Here is a 23,119-nt window from a genome sequence, read left to right on the forward strand (position 1 = left end):
AGTTTTTACCATGACCTGCTTTTTAATATGCCTATTAATGATCCCATTTCCATTTAAAATAAACATTCAAATTAAGTAAGGTCCCCTTAAAAACTCTGGTCAAAGTTCAGTGTTTGTCCCTCCAACAAGCAGCAACAAGAAGAGGTGCCTCTCATGTGGTAAGTTTTAGTTACAGTCAGAGAGAGAGAGAGACGCTCCTCCCCTGCAGGCTGCTCAGCTGAAGCGCGTCTCTCCATCCTCAGCAGCAGATCCAGCTCCATGGGGACACACTGCTGATCACTGTCAGTGCTGGCTCTACTGGTGCTTGTTTTCAGGAGTTTGCGGCACTGAAAAATTTTCACCAGAGTGGAATATAAAACATCAGAGGTCAATGGATTAGTAATAAGCTTGTTGGATTATTGTAATTATTGGATGTTCATGAGGACTCTGTCCATGTCTTCTGTGGGATGATGGCTCTGGCAGTCTCCGTCATTCCACTTCTTGGCATTATTATGGAAATCAGTTGTGTTGCTGGTAAGATAATGAATTAATTACTTACAAAGCTTTGTATCTATAAACTGTAGTTGAATAATAGTACTGAGGAGTTTTTATAATAGAGTGAGATAATGTGGCAAAAATATATGCTATCAGACTGTTTTTATTTCTCAATATAATGTGGTTGTCAGTTGTGACTATGAGGACAGAAATACATGCTGTGTTTAATTAAGAGTTACATAATGTGAAGAAAATGAAAGTATTGTGGTGTCAGCTAATTTCTGTTCTCTCAGGCACAAATTCATATGATGAGAAAAGGAGGGAAATATGTGCCTATTTGACAAAGAATAATTGTTACAACTAGTCATAATGCTAGTTTGTGTTTATTATGCCTTTTTTTATTTAGGGTTCATGAAGTTACAGTAAGTTAACGTGTGCTTTATATCTAACTGGTCAGACCAATATGTTTGGCTTTTTCCATAAAATATCTGTGTTAGGGCCTCACAGGGAGGTGGGAGGCAGCCTGTATCCTCAGAAACAGGAACCCCACCTAGGCCACACTGTGCTTGGCCATTGAGCCTGACCCGGCCCATCTTCCCCGGCTTCCTGTTTTGACACAGCTCCACCATTTTGTGTAACAGTGGAAAAATGGCCCCGGAAGCCAGAGAGCCAGTGACAAAACAAATCACATGTTTGAGACTTTTAGTTTCTATTGTTATAGGAATCTTGAACTATTTGATTGTTTTTAGTTTTTTTCCATTTTTTTCAAGGATTACGTTGTTTGTGTGAGATTTGGAAACTATAGTAACATGACCTCTGATCTCTTTATGAAGCTATTGTTAGTGAGGGCCGTACAGATTTATGTCATCACTGTTGTTTGTGTTTGTTGTCAGTCTCTGCAGTGATTTGTTGACTTGTTTTGTTGGTTCTTTCAGCCATTGAACTGCGGTTTATGCCTGATCCACCAACACTGAACATCTATGGCATCCACAGGATGAACAAATCTGACAACCTTGAACTCACATGCAGGTATGTAAATGTACCTTAATGCATTGCATTCATCCACTCACTCATACACACACAGTGCAGAAACAGGTCATCCATAACTATCTGTCTCCTGATCCAACAGAGGTCGCCAGTACTTGAGGTGGACGACTCCTCCTACAAGCACTCGCTTCTCCACCAGCGACTGCAGTGGATCAGGACTCTTCTGCACAAGACTGGAGATCTACAATGCAACTGCCAATGAAACTGGACAGTATCGCTGCTCCTACAGAGACCTTAAAGTTGAAGATGGCAAGACTTCAGTAGCTGCATACGTGTTTGTGCATGGTATAACTCTTTTTAACTTAATTTGGAGTTACTTAGACAGAAGAGTTTTGCTTTAGTTAATAGGCACTGGAGAGTTAGGAGAATAATAATCAAGTATTCATTGCTGCTATTTTATCTAATATAGTGTGATTTGTGCAGGTTGCAGTGTTACATTATGTCATATTTTGTGTTATATGAAAATGCAGATGTGTTTTTGAATTGTACTGTGTTGTGTTTTGATGTTTTGTGCTACTTTTGTGTGTGATGTAGTATTTTGTGTGTCTTGTGTGGCACAAATGATACACTATTACACAGTTTTCCATTTACTCTAATGTGTTTGCTCAAAAATTCACTTATGTACCAAAAAAATCGAGGTGACCAATCATAATTCAAGTTTTGCCACCCTGACCACCTGCCTGCTACAGCCTTGTCAGTGTTGTGGTGATTTCGCGATTTTTACTTTCGTCTAACCTATATTTAAACACATATCTAATATTTATGCATTTGATTTGATTTTAGATTACAAGGTGCCATTTGTGCCGTCTGAGAAAGAATATGAGGTGGTGTTCATCCGTGAAGGAGAGCGGGTGGTCATACCGTGCCGAGGCTCTATGGAGAATCTCAACGTTACGCTCCACACTGTAAGGAAGAGTTATTTCTGTCTTCTTCTCCTGCCTTTGTGAAATCCAAAGTGTTGTACAACCAGGAGCTACTTTTAATTGATGGATGAAATGAAAAGAAGTTAAATCCAACTACTACTATCTGTTCACGTAGCCAGGGGGCAGCTTCTGGAAGCTAACAATCAGAACAGAGTGTGCTCATCAGGAGGCGGGCCTTAAAGAGACAGGAGCTAAAACGACCTGTTTCAGACAGAGGCTGAACTGAGGGGCTCCATAAAGACTCAGTATAACATAAATAAGGAGTTTTCTGAACTGTAAATCATGCAAAGATATTCCAGTAGAGCACCAGAATATAATGATATGTGAATTTATTTTCAAGTGATATTTCCCCAGTTTAAGGACACATTAATATAAACTAATATCATGTTATTTAAAGAGGTACTCTTAAAGTGGGATTTAGAATTGCACTGCCATAAAATCAGTGGACTCACAAGACATAGACTTAGAGAAGACATAGATTTTAAAGGGTACATATCGTAGAAAGGGAGATTTCCATTTCTTTTTTGGTGATAAAGCAGGTCTAGGTGCTAAATAAATACTGTGAAATTATCAAAATGCTCAGTCCTCAGAGAAATGCACACAGCCCGTTTCCAGAAACTGCGCCTTTAAGTCGTTTGGACTTCCATAAGGTTGTGATGTCACAACTATGCGCTCAGCGTTCCCCCTACCATTGCCTCGGAGGGGCACCCACCCCCCACCCCCACTTCCAACGCGACCCCCCCCACCACTCCTGAAAGAAACAAACTATGTTTATTTTTTATTTACCTTATTTATGTGTACTCGTTTCATTTCAGCTCAGTGTTAGAATCTCTACTGTGTTTCGCTGTAACTTATGGTCGCGCTAGTTTCTTTCTTCTCCTCTGCTCTCTGTGTGCTACAATCCAATACCTGTGGTAAACATTTAAATGTTTGTAAATAGACCACAAAAATGAAAATATTAAACTGAGAAAGGGGCATAATGTGACCTCTTTAAAAAATTTCTTCAAAATTGGTTGAGATATCCCAAAATGCAGCTAATAGCCTCTTTCCATTTGACCCTCCTGGCTGTGTAATGTCCATGTTTTTCAAACTCCATGCCCCATTTTGTAAAGAAGGCTTGCTCTTATAGATTTTTTGCTTCCAATCCCAAGCTGAGATAAGCCTGATGACATCATCATCATCATCATCATCATCATCATCATCATCATCAAACTATCCTTTATGTGTAAAAGTGCCTGAGGAGTGCCCCTTTAAATCAGTGGAACTGACACAAAAGGCTTTTCAGTTTAATGTGGTTTCAAGCTATCATACTGAAAAATACATCCTCAGGAGTGACATCAGTTCCCATATCATCAGCGACATATCAGTTTGCTGAACTTTTATCTAATGTGTTGTTAAAAAGTAGTGCTATCTTATTTACAATGCCAGATAAGGCTGCTCATTTGTAAAATGTGCTGATGGTATTGATGTCTCTTTTTTAAATTCTGTGTTCAAAATCTTCAAATTTCTGTGTCTGTCAGAAGTATCCAAATAAGGAGCTTCATCCCGATGGGAAGGATTCTCTGTGGGATGCCAGGACGGGTTTCACTGTTCCCAGTTATCTGATCAGCTACGCCGGTGTCGTGTCCTGCCAGACTCGTATTGGGAATGAGACATTTAAGTCCCCTCTCTACATTGTCGCTGTTGTCGGTAAGGTGGAAAAGATTCTCAAAACAAATTATGAGTCTGTTGTTTACTTATTTTAATACAAATTTTTGGGAAAAATGTATGTACGTGTGTTTTATGACTTAATTATTTCTGAATATTAAACTTTATTTATACAGATAGTATTTATAAGTCCTGAGTGAGTGAGGGAGAGTAGGTACAGAGAGAGCGAGACCGTCTGTGGTCTCAGGAGAACAATAGGCCATCGACTGACTGCCGTGTCTTTCCTCCCTTTTCCGCAGGATACAAGATCTATGACCTCACCCTGAACCCCACACAAGTCAGGCTGTCTGTGGGGGAGCGGCTGGTGCTCAGCTGCACTGCCCACACTGAGCTCAATGTGGCCATGGAGTTTAACTGGACACACTCTGGCCAGGCCCTGGTCAGTGCCCAAGCCTCTATTTGTCTTCTGTGACATTAGAAGCTCTTGTGTGCTTTAAACGAACCTTGTAACAGCGTTCTTTCATACTGATACTGAAATCAGCCTGTTTGACACACTGCTGAGGACAGAGATACCAGAAGTGTTGTATCTCACTTCCTGTTGTCCTTGCACATATTCCTTACTTCCTGCTTTCAGGAATCCTTCAGATTATCTTTATGCCAGGTCAAAGTGCAAAGGTGACCAGATATGCTTTTGACATGAGAGTGGTGGCTTTTGAAAAAAAAAAAACAACCCAAAAAACAAAACAAAAACAAAACTTCCACACATAAATATTTTAAATGTCTACATGTGTTTTAAACTGTCTGTTGTAAAAGACAAATACACTAAATACATACTGTAGCATTCCTTATGCATCTCTCTGTCTCTCCGTCAGACCTCTGTGAATGGTTCGAGGCTGACCTACGCAACACCCCACAAGAAGAAGCTGTGGGACTCTCTGGAGCTGTCCAACACGCTCATAGTGGAGAATGTGACGGTCGATCACACAGGAGAATACACCTGCACTGCATTCAGTGGGCAGATGGAGAAAAAAGCCTCAGCATTTCTTACAGTTTATGGTATGTTTACTAAAAAAACGTAATGTTGTATAAGACAGCTGTTTCAATGCTCAGAGCTAAAAGAAATCACTATGACAAATGATTTAATCCCATTTAGAAAGTCTTTCATGCTATAAAAGAAATAATTTGACATTAAGGAAAGCCTGGAGATAGAGAGCCTTGAGACTTGAGTCTTACTGAGAGTACCATTAAATGGTACAAAAATGTAGTCTGTTGTCGGATTCATGCTGGAAGTGGGATGGGGGCTACACAGGAACTTGATGGACATTGTCTGAGCTGCTTCATTTTACATGTTCAATAGTTCTTTTCTCCTGTGATTTATACATAGATACATGGTTATATTTATATGGTTATACTTAGGTAAATGTGTAATACTGATCATATACTGATCAAATACTGTTGTATACTCCTTATGCATATAAGGAGTATACAACAGTATTTCAATTATGTACCTAAACAAATCAAATAATAAAGCAGGATTAGCATTTGATCCCCACCTTCAAAAAGAAAGTCTACAGTGAGTCTAAATAAAAACTGTGTAATTGTTGATTAATACTTTAAATACAATAAGAGTTGTTAACAGAAGTACAGAATTACACTGATTTATACTGAATTGGGAGGAGGCCCACATGAATGTCAAGTAGTCAGAAGTGTGTAAGATGAAAATGAGGAGGATACTGACAAAAAATGGGTCATAATGAATATAATTGGGCCATATTGCATCATTGAATAAAAAGGAAGCTGAGTATGCAGTAGGAGGAGGTGTGGATGCAAACTGGTCTGAAGTTTCTACAAAAAACAGGAATCTGAAAATCTCATAACTGTTTTTCACTTTTAAGACAGTCCGTAAATTCAGCTTGTCAGTTTTCCGTCTACTGTCTACCTGTAAGTTGCCAGGCTTCAATATCGGCTCATGCGGTAAAAATAACACCTGCATAACATCAGTCAAGCTACATACTACCATGACCAACAAGTATGATGAAGTCTGGTGAAAAGTTATTGAGGATGAACATAACTCAATATCTGATGAATGGAAAAAATGGAAAAATTCAGATGCTGTCTGTATCTGTTCAGAGTGCATTATCTCTTCAAGATACGCCATCATAATATCTTACTTTATTTTTATCTCCTTTTCCATTATTGTTAATGCAAAGACCGCCCATTCAGTCTGAAGAAGGACTTTTTTACTTTATTTTTGTATTTCCTTGGATGTGTCTTGTGAATCCTAAAAGCTCACTTTGCACCTGCTTTCTAAATTAAATATCTCCATCTTTCTTTCCTTAAAAGATTGAGCTTAATTTAGCTATACACATAGATCTTAATTTAACCAACAATCCCATGTGAGCTTGTTTGAGTAGTTGTTTTTTTCTCCTAGCAACACCTGCACAATGAAATGAAGTTGATAAACCAGATTATAATAGTCCTGGAGGCCGTGTCAGTTAGATCTGCAGATAAGTAAGACACATGAGTGATCACTTTGGTGCCCCACATTAGTAAATATAGTTGGTTTATGGTGCTGATTTTTAAAATGTATTTCTAATTTAGTTTTTTTAATGCAATCTTTTTGTTTAACTATAATCATTTCATGTTCTACTTCCGATTTTATGTCTCAGAATAGTCATGTAATATCCAAAAGTTTCTGTTTTCTGTGAATTTGCCAAAGGAAATTCCTTTCATATATGTTGAAATACTGATGATTTGTGTCGCTAACAGCATTTTGTGATTTATCTTGTGTTTCCAGAAAAGCCTTTCATTGATATGAAAGAGCCATGGACGAAGGTTTGGGAGGCAAATGTGGGAGATCAGACATCTACTGTCATTCCTGTCAAGTACTCAGCATATCCTGAACCCAGCATTAAATGGTATGATCATACTAGAAGAACTATATATATCGATGGCCGAAGAGCAAAACCTCCTATCTGAAAAATGTACTTTTTTGAAAAAACTAAAAAAAAACTTATTTTCTTGCAGAATGCTATTTGTTAAGGATATCCAACACATAATACACTGTTTTTGGACTATATTATTATATTATGTGTTAACAATACCAACTAGATGTTAATGCCTCGCTAAGTGCAGATAGGAGCTTTTGCAAGTTGGAAGAGGTTCTACAAAACGATGCTCTAAATTAAGTTAATAATAAAAATTAAATTAAAAATAAAATGAAGTTTGTTTTCAGGTAAAAAGATGTAGTAAATGTTATAGTTACTACATTGTAGTATACTAGGGTCAGAATTCCTTAAATTCAGTGTATTTGCTTCCTTGTCCACTGGAAATGAATGTTCAGTGATTGTGTAACTCACTCATGCTGTCTACACACCCAGGGACTCTGCGTTGTGTTTTTGTTTTGTTGTGTGACTTTTCTGTCACAACGAAGGGCAGGATTATCTTGCACACAGACTGAATATGAGCAGCCTTCCTTGTTCTCATCATCCAAAGTGAAATCTGCCAATCAGAAAATTCTGCAGATAGGAGGTTTTGCACTTTGGCCATCGATATATAGCTTTGGCAACATGTGAAAAAGTTATAATCCATTGTGACCACCTTCATGGCGGACTGTTCATACAGTTTATCCAGATACTGCGTGTTATGGATTACTTTGTCACTCTCCTCGATCTGTCCAGGTTAAAAAATGGCTTTCCACTGAGGGATGACTACAGGATCAGACAGAGAGGTGATGCCCTCGTCATCCGTGGAGTCACAGAAATGGATGCAGGAAATTACACAATGGTCCTGACCAATAAGATCACTAAAGAGGAGCAGAGACGCTCCTTCCAGCTGCTGGTCAATGGCATGTAGCCCCCGTTCTGTTCCTTCTTACAGTGCCTGACACTTTTGCAGACAGTTGTGATAATTCCTGTTATTTTCTCCTACAGTTCCTCCTCATATCATTGAGAAGGAGGTGGCTATGGACACTGATGTATACCCATATGGCAGCAGCCCCACCCTAAGGTGCACCGCCCGTGGATTTCCCACACCAGCACACATCCAGTGGCAGTGGATGTCTAAAGAGGATTGTCCGAATGCCTTCCCGTAAGTCACCTTCAATCAGTTTGTGTGTGTGAGAGAGACACAGAGAGAACCAGAAAGGAAGACAGCGGGCTTGCGTGTACGCACGCAGTGTTCACATGCCTCTCAGTCGCTCATTGTCAACAGGTTGTTGATTTAGGAGAGGAATAGCTGCTTTCGTGATGTTGACAAAAACAAAAGAAGAGACAATGAGAGTGCACTCTGACCCGATGCAGATCAGCGGATGTGATTCATGTTCTTCACAATGTCTATTTTTAGACATCAATTATTCAGACTCTGAATGTGTTTACTAATTACGACAAGCAGATATTTTTACCGCAAGCCATGTGCCTGCGTGGATCAGCTGTTTAAGATAGCAGCTCTAGTCTGTGTCCAAACAGACAGGAGGTCAATGCGGTTACACAACAGCCTCCTCAGGTATGCAGTGATTTGTTTGACTGTTGATAGAATGAAGGAGGCGTGCGGGGTTGCTTTGGCCAGAGAAGACCATCAGCATGTTCCTTATCTTCTGTCTACACATCAGAGCACTTCCTCAGTCAGTCCTGCACTACATTTCCTGTTGTTCCCACCGTGCTCTCTGTCAAAAAAGAGCTTCTTCCTGCTAAAGCTGCGTCTCTTGTTGTAAACTTTCTTGCTCTTGTTCTCATGTATCCAATTTTGTACAGCTGTATTCTACAAAATATCAGTTTTCCAAGTCTTTCTTACTTTGGACAGACATCAGTTTGTATTATATGCTTCACCTAAAAATACATTGCGTAACACAGCAAAACAAAAACCGAAGACAAACAAACTCTATTTTTAGAAATGGAAACAATTGAAACACACGCAAGACTGACTGCGAATGTTCTCAGAGTTCTCAGAGAAACTTGTGTAATACTGTAACACTGTAGGCGCTTCAGTGTTACTGTCAGGAAAATTTGAAGAAAGAAGTATCATAGCAAGATTTTTTAGTTTTCACCTGGTTTCTGTTCATTTTCATCCAACAGGTCAGGTCTGATGAAGTCTGAGGTCCAGCTAGCGGCCTGTAAAGGTTGGAGAGATATCAGCAATAGCACTGGTCACAACCCTATAGAGCGGATTTTCACTGACACAGATCATGCCCAAAAGGTAAATTCTTTGAGATTACACCCTGTCCCCATGAGACTCCTGCATTTTCTTTTTTGCATTTGATGTGTTTAATTGACAGCCCAGTTAATAATAAGTATTAACAAATTATACATTTCCCTAGAAAATCATGAGCTCTTTGAAGATTCAGAAAGCCGAGGCTCATGCTCTCTACAGATGCCTGGCTGCTAACAAAGTAGGAGAGGATTCACGCATCATCTTTTTCCATGTGACACGTAAGCACTATGTTTTTTCTTCTCCTTTGTTTCATGTGGGCTCTTTCTGTAATCGTGGCTACATTTCAGTGTACATCACGTCTGGTTTCATTCTTGTTTGTGTGTCCATCTGTTAGGTGGCCTTGAGCTGAGTGTGTCTCCATCCAATGAGCCGTTGGAAGAAGACGATGTGGTCCTGCGGTGTAAGGCAGACAGGCTGATCTACAACAACCTCGCTTGGTTCCGTGTGAACAACATCTCAGAGTCGGAGCAGATCGCGTCAGTGCAGTCCTGTCGCTCCGTGCCGCCGCAATGGAAGCCCCTGTCGCACGTCAAGTCGTCCAGTGTGCGGGGCACCAACGTAACCCTGGACCTGCCGCTGCCCAACGCATCCCGCCAGGATGAGGGTCTGTATGCCTGTCAGGTGGAAAACATCAAGACTGGGGAGAGAACCTGCCTGCTACGCCGTCTTTCTCTCAGAGGTAAAACAAAGATTTCAATGTCTGACCTCTGACCCCTTTTTGTTTGATGGTGTTGTGCCTGGCAAAACAATTATTCAAAAGGGAAAACCATAATTTCATTACATAGGATAGAAATCTGACAGGTTTGTGCATTACAAAAAAATGTTTTAGAGGCACTTTACTGTCATATTTTCGATTGCTGAAGTGAAGCTTTATGCCTGTAATTTGGGATTATTTTACTTGTTTCCACTGCAGTTACATTGTTTTCACATTAAGGATTTTTCAAAAGACCAGTGCTACCATCTTGACACAAGCTGAATATATTTATAATGGAGTCATGAAGAATATACAATAATATATAATATAATAACTGTTTGCTATTGTTCCAAGAGAGTTCAAGCATGTTCAAAAGAGTCAGCAAAACATGATATTTAAAGTTATTCAGTGGCTTTGAAATGAATTGCGTTTGATTCTGTGCTATAATCTTAGGTCTTGAGGCTGCAAGGATCCTTAACAATTTAACCGACCAAAAGGCTAACGTGAGTGCAACGATCACTCTCCTCTGTAATGCCACTGGGACGCCAAACCCAACGGTGGTGTGGACCAAAAACAACCACACTGTGGTGGAGGGCTCAGGTGAGGCGTGCACGTCTTATCAATTAAAACTGACTGACTTCATGAGTTGCCACAGCTATTAAGGAATAATGTGGAATTGTTTTCAGGTGTGATTCTGAGCCAGCGCAACCATGATTTGACTATTCAGCGTGTGAAGAAGGAGGACAGTGGTCTGTACACCTGCACTGCATGTAACAGTCGTGGCTGTGACACCTCACAGGCCTTTTTGACTACTGAAGGTCAGTCCCTGCCTGAACTGGCAACTGATGCTAATTATAACTGAAATATTACGGTGTATAATGATGTAATATTTCCTGTTTACTGATAATAAAAAATATTTTGTCCATAGTTCATGGAAGAGAGTTAGCCTTAACCTCTTGGCAGTACCCACAAAGACTGTGTATTTATATCCAGCCTCAAGGTTTCAGTGATTCACATCACACATACGTATTTTATGATATCAAAGATGTAGAGTAAGAATAACTTTGCTTCCGCATGACAGGAAGTTGGCCCAGTTAGCGCACATCCTCCTGGGAGTTTCTAAATCCAAAACAATGAGGAGACTGCAGGACAAAGGGAGAGGCCAACCCTGCCCCAACTCCAGCCTCCACCTCTCCTGTCCACCCTTTTCTGTCCTGGACAGAGAGACAAATAGACAAATGTGCTAACTAGAACCAGCAGGGCCTACGTGACCTGATCCCCGCCAGCAGAATGTAGACCCAGTTACAGCAGTTCCCAGCGCCACTAAAGAGGGAGGGTAGACGACAAACCCCCTAACAAGAAAATCTCTGTGTATGAGATTTACAGAGCAACAGAGAACTGAAGTGAATTAGAGGGAGAAACGGTCCATTACAGCATGTAGTTACACACCACTATTGCTCTGATAGGCCTTTTCCAAGTTGTCTTTGGCAGTACTTGTTCGCGCTGACTCCTGACCATTTGTTATGACTAGATAAAATATCAGTTTGCTTACGGTCCAAATTCCAACAGCCTCCTTCCTCCAACCCAAACACAGACACATGTGTAGATGCCAAAGACAATGACAAATCTGTCTGAACTTTATGCCCTGCTGCCAAGGCACGTCACTGAAATTACACTCGACATTCCTCTTTTTCTCAGGAGAATGGGCCCTTAATTTGTCAGATCACTTGTACGATTTGACACTTTTCATGAGACGTTTTTGTGAATAATCCTGCAAATGATATTTCTGTGCTTGTTTTAGGTGCAGAGGAAAAAACTAATGTGGAGCTGATTGTTCCTATTGGGTCAGTGGTCATCGCCATGTTTTTCTGGCTACTGATCGTCTTTGTCATCCGTGGAAGAAAGAGAGTAAGAACTTCCTCATCCTCATCCTCCCTTTGCCACGCTTTTCCTTCCTTGGATTTTCCCTCCAGTTACACACAGGGGAGCCAATAATGAATAATAAAATTATAGCTAAAACACACCCACATGCATGAGAAAAACACTCATGGGGTGTATGACTAATTAGAAGTGATTAGTGTGGCTCTCAGTAGCCGCTCTCCTTTGTATCCAGGAACAAGAGGGCCACTTTCTGCTCCCATAAGTCACGCGGACTCGCAGTACTGACTGGGCCCCCTTTTACTGGAGGGGCACCGGAGTCACTGGAAAACTGCTGACAAACCATGGCTCATTAATTCACATGTTACATCTCTGCTTGCCTCTCATATTCTCTCTCAGCCAAATGGTGGGGATCTGAAGACGGGCTACCTGTCCATGATCCTGGACTCAGAGGACATGCCCATGGATGAGCAGTGTGAAAGGCTCACCTATGATGCTAACAAATGGGAGTTCCCTCGGGACAGGCTGAAGCTAGGTGAGACCGTGGATGTATAATAATCTAATGGGTGAAACATGAAACTGAAATCCAGAAAATAGGCAGCAAGGGGGTATAGTGAGTAAGGACAACGGTCCTTAAGCAAGACACTGAAAGGGGGGACAAGCAAGGAGAATGTCCCCAGAAGAGTTCATTTATAATCACAAAAAATTATGCTGAAAAATAGTTCAATTCATCCATATGAAATTATTATAGATTTTAACAATTAGATGACTGTCTGCCATTTTAAAAAAATGTTTAATTATTTTTAAAATGATTTTCAGCCTTGCTAGCGTTGTTGCACTAGGTATGGCAATGTCGGTCTGTCAGTTGGTCCATCAGCATGTTTGCATTTTCATTGTGAGCATGCTGACATTAGCTTTAGTACAGCCTGACAGAGCTGCTAGCATGGCTGTAGACTTGCCTTGTTACATTGTGTTTTTGATGTTTGAGAAGTTCAAGTTCAAAATGTCAGGAACATATCTCATGTTAAATAAAAGATGGACAAAAATACCAAGGGAAAAAGTCATAAAAAGAGAGAAAGAACAAAAAAAGTAACAACAGACTGACTATATTGTGTACCAGGGATTATCAGTGGTTTGTAGGTTTGTGGGGAAAAAATGCATAAAAACTAGATAGCAATTGAGCATATAAGTCAAAATAGAAAAATTTTAATCTTCATGTCAAATGTTCTGCATCAAAGGTGAACCACTGGGACGAGGAGCATTTGGTCAGGTTGTAGAAGCAGCCGCCTTTGGCATCGAGAAAGCCACCACATGCACCACTGTTGCAGTCAAGATGCTTAAGGGTTAGTAATCAGTCCTCTCCTTCTCTCCCCGCACACACACACACACACACACACACACACACACACACACACACATATAGACAAAAGACAGTTCAAACCTTCAAACACACAGAGCTAAATGTGATCTCTTTGTGTCAAAGAGGGAGCCACGTCGAGTGAGTACCGTGCCTTGATGTCAGAGCTGAAAATCCTCATCCATATTGGACATCATCTCAATGTTGTTAACCTGCTGGGAGCCTGTACAAAGCCTGGGGGTGAGTCATCATACAAAACACACGCCTGTACTTTACATCAAGAAGGGCCTGTTCACGTTGTCCCCTTTGTGTCCCGAGCATACAGCATTCCTGAGTAATAGTCGTTTTTATGAGAGCAAGAGATGGGACTTAACAAGTGTTCTCTGGCCTACTTACTGTACATATCGCCTTCAAGCACTAACTTATCTGAGTTTATTTGGGGCAGCTGGTATTTATTTTCCTTTCTCTCTAATATGCTTCACACTTCTCATTAAATCAGCCTGTAGATGTGCTCTGTGATCCTGTAACATGTATTTATGAGTTGTTGATCCTTCTTACTTTGATCCCTAACCTCTTTGCTCTCTCCTCAGGGCCACTGATGGTGATTGTAGAGTACTGTAAACATGGAAACCTCTCCAGCTACCTAAAGAGCAAGCGCGGAGAGTACAGTCCCTACAAGGTAAATGATGTGTAACCCACATGCAGCACAATAAAGTGCAGTCGACCTCTGAAGTGGTTGCACTCAGTCCAGGCCACTGCACACAGCCACACCACAGACCACAGACCATTACACAGCAATGCACTACAGTACTGACTCACACGTCTTATCTAATTTGGATGTTATTGTGATGTATACAAACAATACCTGCATGCTGAATAGTATACTATTATCCTGTATGTTCTAACTTTTATCCACTGATTTTCTCAACCGACGTCTGTATTCAACAGAGGAAGCGAGTGGATAGCCAAAAGTGGGCATCTGGAGAGGAGGATGTGACTGAAGGGGATCTGGGTCTGGGGAAGATTGCCCAGCTGGACATCTGCACAGGAACGGCTGTCTGCTCCAGAGCTGGAGACAAGGCTTCAGGCAGCAGTGTGGACACTCAGGAAGGTACTGAAGTCATTTTCACTTTTGCACTCAGCTCATTGCTATTGTCAATCCTAGTTCATTTATGATTGTAAAATACATCATGTGACCACAGAGAGCTCAGACCATGACCATCTGACCATGGAGGACCTGATATGCTACAGCTTCCAGGTGGCCAAAGGCATGGAGTTTCTGTCCTCTCGCAAGGTGAAAACAAATGATTTGGATATCAGTGCGTGTGCATGTAGGCATCCAAATTATATTTAATGATCGCTCTTTGATGCATGTGAATGTAAATTCCTCTTTTTCTGTTTCCTCTGCAGTGTATCCACAGGGATCTAGCAGCCAGGAACATCCTGCTTTCAGAGAACAATGTGGTGAAGATCTGCGACTTCGGCCTCGCTAGAGATGTCTACAAAGACCCTGACTATGTCCGCAAAGGCGATGTGAGTCCCGTGAACTGACGCATAGATAATCTATCGTACTATTTAGGTTTGTGAAGCAGTAAAATTGACATCATCATTGCTGCAGGCTCGTCTGCCTCTGAAGTGGATGGCTCCTGAGACCATCTTCGACCGGGTGTACACCACACAAAGTGATGTTTGGTCCTTTGGGGTCCTTCTCTGGGAGATCTTTTCCTTGGGTAAACCTTGTAGTAATAACTAGCACACACAACACTGGATACATAATGACCACTTTATACCTCCAATACCACCTCTGTCATTTCTCCTACAGGGGCTTCTCCCTATCCGGGTGTTTGCATCGATGAGTCTTTCTGTAGGAGGCTTAAGGAAGGCACCAGGATGAGACCTCCAGAGTACGCCACCACTGAGATGTGAGTGGAAAGTTGACATGAAGCACTTAAACACACCACAGAAATGTAACTTGATCCGCTGTCTTACTGTGATCCGAATTACTTGTGTCCATAGATACCAGACCATGTTGGACTGTTGGCTGGATCGACCCACAGACAGGCCAACATTTGCAGAACTGGTTGAACATCTGGGCAACCTGCTACAGGCCAGTGCTCAACAGGTCCGTTTGTATCAATGCTAATGCTAATAGTTTCCATTTAGATTAATTATTTCCTTTCTAGATTTGACTCAACATATTCTATTTAGCACTCATGGAGAAATCTGTCACACAAAGGGCGGATGCAACAGTTTCTGCACAATAGTTCATGATACAATTTAGATCAAAGGCCCAATTTGACTTTTCATTACATCACACTGTTGCCTGTATAATAAATGCACAGCTGATTGCAACACGTTTACACCCCTTCACTGAGTGTTGCCATGTTATTCTGGTAAATTTAGGAAGTCAGTACCTGAAGTTGAAATAGACAAAACAGATAAATGCAAATTAGTTACATCAGAAAAAAGTAGTTACCAGAATGTACTATAATGTGATTAATATCACAGATTTACAATATTCAACATTTTAGATTTTTTAAAATATTTGTACTCATTTGTTTTATTAGTAAGTGTAATTAAATGTTCCAGTGTGTATTTGAGGTGATGTCATTCTTGCTCTCCAGGATGGGAAGGACTACATCCCTCTAACAGCAGGTAATGAGACAGAGGCATCTCCAGTGACCCCTGAGCCCAGGAGCCCCTACAGCACGCCCCAAAGTGGAGAAATCCTGGAAGCTCAGCTTCACTATGACAACGCACCATCCCTGGGGTCAGCACGATGCTCCTACTTCTCACTGTCTACTGTCACTTCAAAATGTTGAGGTGCTTACATGTGGATTTTCATTCATTGACTCATCTTCTGTGTGCAGAGCGTCCCAGCAGAGTGAAAGGTGCAGCAGGCCCCTCAGTGTGAAGACGTTTGAGGACATCCCTGTGGAGCACAGCAGCGTCATGGTGAGTGTCTCTGAATGTGCTCCATCAACACACAGTGTGCCTCAGTCATAAAATGGCAGTAGTCACAAATTAATAAATCCTACATAGAGGGACTTAAAGTGTTACAAAATATTATGTCATAAAATCTGATGATCGAGACTACTTTCAATATAGTGCATCAATCTTTAAGGCAAGTTGTTCATGAGTGCAAGTCAGTCTGTTTAAAGGGGAAACTAATGATGTTGAGTAAGGCCTCATTTTTCACTGCTAAACATATTTATAAAGACACATGTTTGTTCACATCGGTTGCTTTCTTATAGGAGGGTCACACAGACAGTGGTATGTGCTTTTCACCAGAGGAGGTAAAGGGTTTGAATCAGCTGCCAACTACGCCTAACTTCAGGTGAGGATATCAGCATATAACCCACACTACATTAAACCCAGTGTCACTCATATAACTACAATCTGTTACTGTAAATCTAATTTTCCTAGTTAACATTTTTCAGGGTTTATGATTCTGAACGTCTAGATCCTTCTTTTCTCTCCACAGCCAGCTGCTGCGCTGTAAGAGCAAAGAGTCTGTGGCATCAGAGTCGTCCAATCAGACGAGCGGGTACCAGTCAGGGTACCATTCTGACGACACAGACACCCCGATCTACGCTAACGAGGAGGTGATAATGAAGCACAACATGCTGAAGAAACCTCCGCTGCCCAAGACGCCAGACAAGTTCAACGTGGAGATCCGTTACAGCACGCCACCTGTCTGACCCCAGATATTCCCCCAACCCTTAACCCTGAGTCATCTCACTGTACAGTATTTGTTTACCTTCCACAGGTGTCACACTTTAGGAACAATCGCAAAAGAGCTCTGTTCACTGTGACGTTGAGATATTTTTATAACTTAATAAATCAGCTGGGGAAAATGAAGGTTGTATGATAAGTGTGTAAGCTCTCTTTGGACAGCCGGAGGAATGCTATCATGTTTACACAGCATGTGAAGGCCTGCGGAGCCGAGACATGAGGGCACGCCTACTTCCTGAGGCGCAAATCCACCCGCTTCCTCTATTGCAGGAAATGGCATCTGGAATTTTTAGATAATTGAATCAGCAAATGTTTTCTTTCTTTCTTTCTTTCTTTTCATTCCCTCTCTCTCTCTCTCTCTCTCTATTTTTTATATTGTGTTGGCACACTGAATGCCCAGTAAAGAGGAAGTTCTCTCAGATCAATCTGAACAATGTTTCTAGAGTCACATTTGTACAGTTCCTTTATTCATATGACTTACTGTATTTTATTGAAAATGTATTGACTAAACCTGCAATAAATGTAAGTAGTTTTATAAAATAAAAATACTCACAGATTAATTGCTCTTGTGTATTCTTAAAAAAATATTTAATAGCCTTTGTTTGATGAGAAAAATCTTCCAAACTCATCATTTTTCATCCGAAACATAAAAAAATCTGTGTTTGTCTGTCCGTGTGTATTATACACCTCTTGCTTCCTTTCTCTTTGTCTTATGCAAAGAAAACAATACTTTCTCAGCCTTGGTCATTCTGTGTGTGTATCCTATAAACAATACCCTTCCAACCTTGGGTATTTTCTTAGGTGTATTCAGTTCACAATGCCCACAATGGACCTGCCAAGGCCAGTGTGGGCCAGTATGAAAACAAACAAAGTAAAGAGCACATTTGAAAGCCAGTGTGAGAGCTTAGGACAGAAACCATCCACATATAGATTCTGGATGTCTTTTTTCAACACTGACTTGTAATTATGATGCATGATGCACACACTACCACTGAGAGTGCAACCATAATTTTGAGTGACTTAAAAATGTGTTTATACAACAGTAGAAGTTTATGAAGTGAAGCATTTCCAAATATTCAAAGTTCCGGGCAAAATCCCTGATTAGGAAGCAGTTCAAAGTAAATCTTGTATGATTCAATGTCTGTGATTTTTGTCTGGGGGTTGTGTCACTACATTGTTCCTCAGCTGTTTCTACCCTGGTGTGCCGTTGTGCCCGGATGTATGGCCGTAACAGACGATGGCAGCCACTGCTATCTTGGGCTTAAGAGCTCAGGGGTGGTGGTCTCAGCGGGTGACGGTGCATGAGAACACAGTTTTGTCTGCAATCAAGCACAACAAACCCGGCTAATTATAGCATCCTAGAGGAAACAACTTGTTGCCCCTGAGGAGTTGTTTCCACACTTCATACATAGTGCAGGGTGTGTGTGTATGTGTGTATGGGGGGGGGGGGGATCAAAAGTCAGCGGGCTTTTAGGTGTATTCAAGATGGATACAGAGGGTTTCAAAATCAAATGTTTCTTCTCAGGCATCAATTGAATGAAATTTACAGCCAAATCATAACCATATATAGTGTACCAGGTGAAATTGTGCTGAGAAAACATACTCATTCACTGAAAATAGACATAGACAGGAATGGTCTGTATAATGTTCAAAATTACTGGAAAAATCAGATCATCTCTCAAAAGATGTCAGTATTGTTCGTATCTGGAATCCAGGGATAACTAAGCAACAGTGCCCTCTGCTGATCCTAAGATGTAATTACATGTCTGTCTCCGCCTACCCCAACCCTCCCACACAGCACACCCATTCCTCAATTTATTGTAGTAGGTCAGATTGATCAGTGCATTATGTTGGCAAAGAAGGTGAAGCTATTAAGTAATCATAAAAGCATTATGTATATGACTCATGATTCATGTGACAGACTCCTGCTGTTCAGAAAACAGACACAGACACAGGAACTCGGTCTAATTTCCTCAGGAATGGATAAACAGGCCGAAGGCAGAACTCTGCGCTGGCAGGAAATACCTTGGCATTCACAAACAGATATCAGCAGCCTTATTGTAATCAGGCTGCCAGCTCACCAAATGGAGACGGATAAATAAACAGACAGACAGACAGACAGAACTGCCCCGCCAACACAAATACACCTGTTCTCCAGTGCATGATTAATAACAGCTGTTAATGTAGTGAGGTGGAAGGTTTCAGTGAAGAAAATTTGAAATGGTCAAATCAGGGGGTCATACTTGCTCTGCCCCTGCAGACATACATGATCACTGATTCCCAGCCAGGGTTGTAATTGTAGGAAGTAAATCTGCAGCTGTAGGCGGAAAGATTGTCCCGTCATCCTGTAGAACTGATCAAGATATCTTTTGAAATTGCCTTAGGAATATAATTGCAGAGTTTGCCATTACAAAGTACACTCTGACGTCAACTTGACATACCAGAGGGTTCTGTTATTTACATAACCTCCTGCAAAAATTACATGTTTTTTTGTTTTGTTTTGTTTTCTTAGTGTAAAAGAGCTCTAATGGAATGAATCAGCAAATTTCTTTTTTTAATTGGTAGTGTAAGATAAAGACACATGACAGAGAGAAGCAACAAGACAAGACAACAAAAAGAAAAAAAATTGAACTTTTAAAGGATCATTTTCTTATATTATGCATGTGTGTAGGTGTGTGTGTTAGTGTGGAACAGCAAAAGAGAGAAACAAACAAACAAACAAACAAACCAAAGCTACAATGCTCTGCAGAAATTATATGTTATAATGATGAATTGCTGTAATGGAATTCTGATTACACACACATACACACACACGCGCACACACACACACACACACACACACACACACACACACACACACACACACACAGAGAGAGAGGTAAAACTAATACAGCAGGCTAATGGATAAACAGTTGAAATTCTGACCTAAATATTAAGTTCAAAAGTATTAAAATATTGTAACAATATCCACTTGTATGCAATAGATAGTGTTTATAATTTACATAGTTTATAACTAATACAAATGGAACATCAGGATTAGGTTCCATATTAAGGAACAGGCGGTTGCTGTCAATGAGTCTTTGAGTAAACAGATGATTGCTGAATAAACTTTAAAACAAACAGAGAGTTCTCACAATATACAGCACCATCACAAAAAACTACCAAACAATTTCATACAGGGATGCAGCAGAAAGATCATGTGACTTCTGTCTTATTAAACTGAGTCCCACCACTAAGTGGTAGCAACGCTCTAACTTGTAGTTGTTGAAGTCTGAGATCACAAAGAGACAGAACAGCAAGCAACGTCTCTCGTGTCATCTGATGGCACACCCTACAAACTACACCCCAGATCTTGATGCTAACCTACATGTTATTTGGTATGTTAACAGAAATTAGACAGAGCAATAGTGCAACAAGTCCTCCAAATTAAATGAAAGATACATTTATTCATGCACTCCACAATGACACATAGGAGGAGGTTCCTGATTCAGGAGGTTCCTGATTTGATCATTTGTCTGTCACTTCCTAAACTCTTTGAAAAATGTATATGTTTTATGATGTGATAATTTAAATATCATGGTTTTAGTTGAAATTAAGGTTATTGGTACCTTTCGTCGTTATGGACACAATAATAACCATGTGGTTAAGTATGACCTTGATCATGGTTTACAGAACTAATGTTAACTTGCGGCTGGAAACAGGAAACGAAGAGCGGTCTCCCCGTGTGAAAAGCTGATGTTATATGATTGACTGACACTCTTTTAACTCAGCTGGACAATCTCTAATAGTGCCTTGCAACATGATGCACACTAAATGTACTTTGCTCTTTCCTCATGTCTGTCTAATCAGAAAAGATTTGCTGAAACCCAAGACACATTTACAGACTCTCACACACAAATGCACACCTTCAGTAAGTGTGGCAATGATGGATTGGCTTGTTAAGCTGTCAGACTTCTATCAGTGTGTCACTCAGAGATAAAGACTTGTGACTTCCTTGAACCGGGTTCTGTCAGTTCACAAATAACTACCTAACCTGAAAAAAAACCCAAAAACCTACTAGCAATCAACATAGTGGCTTAGTTGCATTTTTGATACTGCACTACCACACTTGCACACAGCACACAGACACACACATATTGATTGAACAGATATTCTTGTTTCACTGACAGGCTTGTAGCAGCTTTATCTCATATTCTTGGCATATGCCCCAAGCTTTTAAAGGCTGCTTATGCAAGCCTGTCACTCACTCGCTACCAGTCAAGATTGACTCCTTTGATACTCGAACAATTCAGCGGCAAATAAACTCCTGTGGCATTTGGTGTTCAGTTGCCGAAAGGGAAGCTCAGAGCAAAATGTTCCTCTGAAGCTTCCCAGACAAAAGTCAAAATAGAAGCTTTGATATGCAATTAAAGAAGAAGAAGAACTTTATTGATCACTGTGGGGAAAGACCTATCCTATACACACACACACTAGGTGCAGTGGGCAGCCACAGTGCAGCCCCCAGGGACCACCTCCAGTTCCCTAACATACAAACATTATTCAAATATTGATAAAACCACAAACAAACAGTGACTATGATAACGTGTGCTGGGTATAGTAAATTGGAAGATTAATTGCAGTTACCTGAGGTCTGAGGCTGACAGTACATTTCAGTTTGGTTCACTGTGTGTCATGTCTGGAAGGGGGGCTGGAGGCACGGGTGTCACAGCTATTATATTATATAACATCAGGTATTATATCATGCATCCTCTCATGAAATGTTGCCCTAAAAATGTATATGGAGTGCTTCTCAGTGGCAGTGTTATGTGTTAAAAAATGTGTGTGTAAACAAAGCTAACTGGTTAACAACATAATCTAGCTTTGAGACACAGACCTCAGGTCCTGGTGATTCTTCATATTAGTAGAAATGATTGGAAGATGAATGTAGTTTATTGGAGAACGCGCAGAGGCACTTTGACTACAGTTGTACTCCACACTTTACTCATTGATTTGATAACACACAAGAAATTTCAAGAGGAATTGTGATTGCATGCAAGCATAAAGAGATCCTCAAGTTTAAATAAACAATAAGTGGTGATTATGAAAGATGGCTCTGAATTAGTCATCTAATCAATTTCTTTACTTTTATCTTTTTAATATCTTCAAATATGTGATTTGGGGCCAACCACTTACGAAATGTTCCCATAATTTTCCTCACGCTAGTATAGCCAGATAAAAGTATCAAACCACCTGTTAAAAGGCACCAGAATACAGGAAACGACATGTATTCTGTTAAAAAATGTTCTAGACCCACATTAGATTGACGAACCCACATTTTCAATGCATGCTACGCTCATGGCTGAAGGTCTAGCAGGAGCAGGAGGTGATGTTCTGTTGGAGCGTCTGGGCACAGACTGAAAGCAATGTTCTTATAAACTTGTCAATGTGACCTGTCGCCTGCAGGATACGCTGCTGGGTCGCCAGGGAGTTCATCCTCAAACATGATGTGTGTGTGTGTGCGTATGTTCGTGAGAAGCCTGGCAATAAAGTTGTTTTGATGCAGTTATTCGTACATGCTCTGGTGCCGGGGGATATTTAATGATGAGTTTGATGGTCTGATATAGTGCATTGGCTTGATGTGGGTAATGATCATTTGATTAATTGAAGAGAAATTCTGAAACTGGTATTCATTTCACTTCTTTTACTCTCTGTTCAGTGTAACAAAATCAGATGTTAGGAAAGTCAATACGACACTGGATTAAGCTTAAAATCAAGAAAACATGGACAAAGACAAAAACAAGTACATCGCTTACATCCTCAGTGGTAGCCACAGGCCTGGTTTCAACAGTAAACATTCAGCAGTGAATGATGTGTGCTCTGGCTTGAGGCTAATTGCATTTGACCAGTATGTCCACAGGAAGTGATACATACAGAGTATTTAAAGTGTTGCTTAAGTTGTAAACACTGATGACCTCAACATTTGACTCCATCTTATCAGAGCTAAGATTCACCCACAGGGGGCATTGCATACCTCAACTAACTAAATATGTTACCATGAGTGACACCAGATCAGATCAGTAAAATCAGCAATCCATCTTGCTGTCAGGAAGTGTGTCGCACCACCTCATCAATCAGTGTCCTGTGTGCATCGGGTGGGTAGCAGCGACCGTCTGTGTC

At 40.7% G+C, this 23,119-nt stretch overlaps 1 protein-coding gene across 2 annotated transcripts; it reads left to right on the forward strand.

Moving 5' to 3' along the window:
- The first annotated feature begins 186 nt into the window (after nucleotides 1-186).
- kdr (kinase insert domain receptor (a type III receptor tyrosine kinase)) lies at nucleotides 187-17,523 on the forward strand. 2 transcript variants are annotated; one of them, XM_067597590.1, is made up of 30 exons: nucleotides 187-513; nucleotides 1,410-1,503; nucleotides 1,604-1,806; nucleotides 2,305-2,426; nucleotides 3,968-4,133; nucleotides 4,391-4,530; nucleotides 4,964-5,147; nucleotides 6,889-7,009; nucleotides 7,772-7,938; nucleotides 8,024-8,180; nucleotides 9,164-9,284; nucleotides 9,406-9,517; nucleotides 9,634-9,978; nucleotides 10,447-10,593; nucleotides 10,680-10,811; nucleotides 11,795-11,901; nucleotides 12,271-12,406; nucleotides 13,110-13,214; nucleotides 13,355-13,468; nucleotides 13,819-13,907; nucleotides 14,177-14,339; nucleotides 14,431-14,522; nucleotides 14,639-14,761; nucleotides 14,847-14,958; nucleotides 15,051-15,150; nucleotides 15,245-15,350; nucleotides 15,853-15,998; nucleotides 16,099-16,183; nucleotides 16,483-16,565; nucleotides 16,713-17,523. In XM_067597590.1, the coding sequence occupies exons 1-30, from the start codon at nucleotides 447-449 to the stop codon at nucleotides 16,927-16,929; spliced, it is 4,056 nt and encodes a 1,351-aa protein (XP_067453691.1). In that variant the 5' UTR covers nucleotides 187-446; the 3' UTR covers nucleotides 16,930-17,523. The 2 variants fall into 2 exon arrangements, with proteins under 2 accessions (XP_067453691.1, XP_067453690.1); XM_067597589.1 differs by having other exon boundaries at nucleotides 188-513; nucleotides 3,965-4,133.
- Nucleotides 17,524-23,119: the final 5,596 nt, after the last annotated feature.

The sequence above is a fragment of the Thunnus thynnus genome, chromosome 8 (assembly GCF_963924715.1).
Source record: "Thunnus thynnus chromosome 8, fThuThy2.1, whole genome shotgun sequence".
Taxonomy (NCBI): domain Eukaryota; kingdom Metazoa; phylum Chordata; class Actinopteri; order Scombriformes; family Scombridae; genus Thunnus; species Thunnus thynnus.

What these genes read in the sequence shown, in the direction of transcription:
- kdr (XM_067597589.1), top strand. Translation starts at nt 447, where the DNA reads ATGATGGCTCTGGCAGTCTCCGTCATTCCACTTCTTGGCATTATTATG. An exon ending in GGAAATCAGTTGTGTTGCTG is followed by an intron (nt 514 to 1,409) that starts GTAAGATAATGA and finishes TGGTTCTTTCAG; the next exon opens with CCATTGAACTGCGGTTTATG. An exon ending in GAGAGTACAGTCCCTACAAG is followed by an intron (nt 13,908 to 14,176) that starts GTAAATGATGTG and finishes TGTATTCAACAG; the next exon opens with AGGAAGCGAGTGGATAGCCA.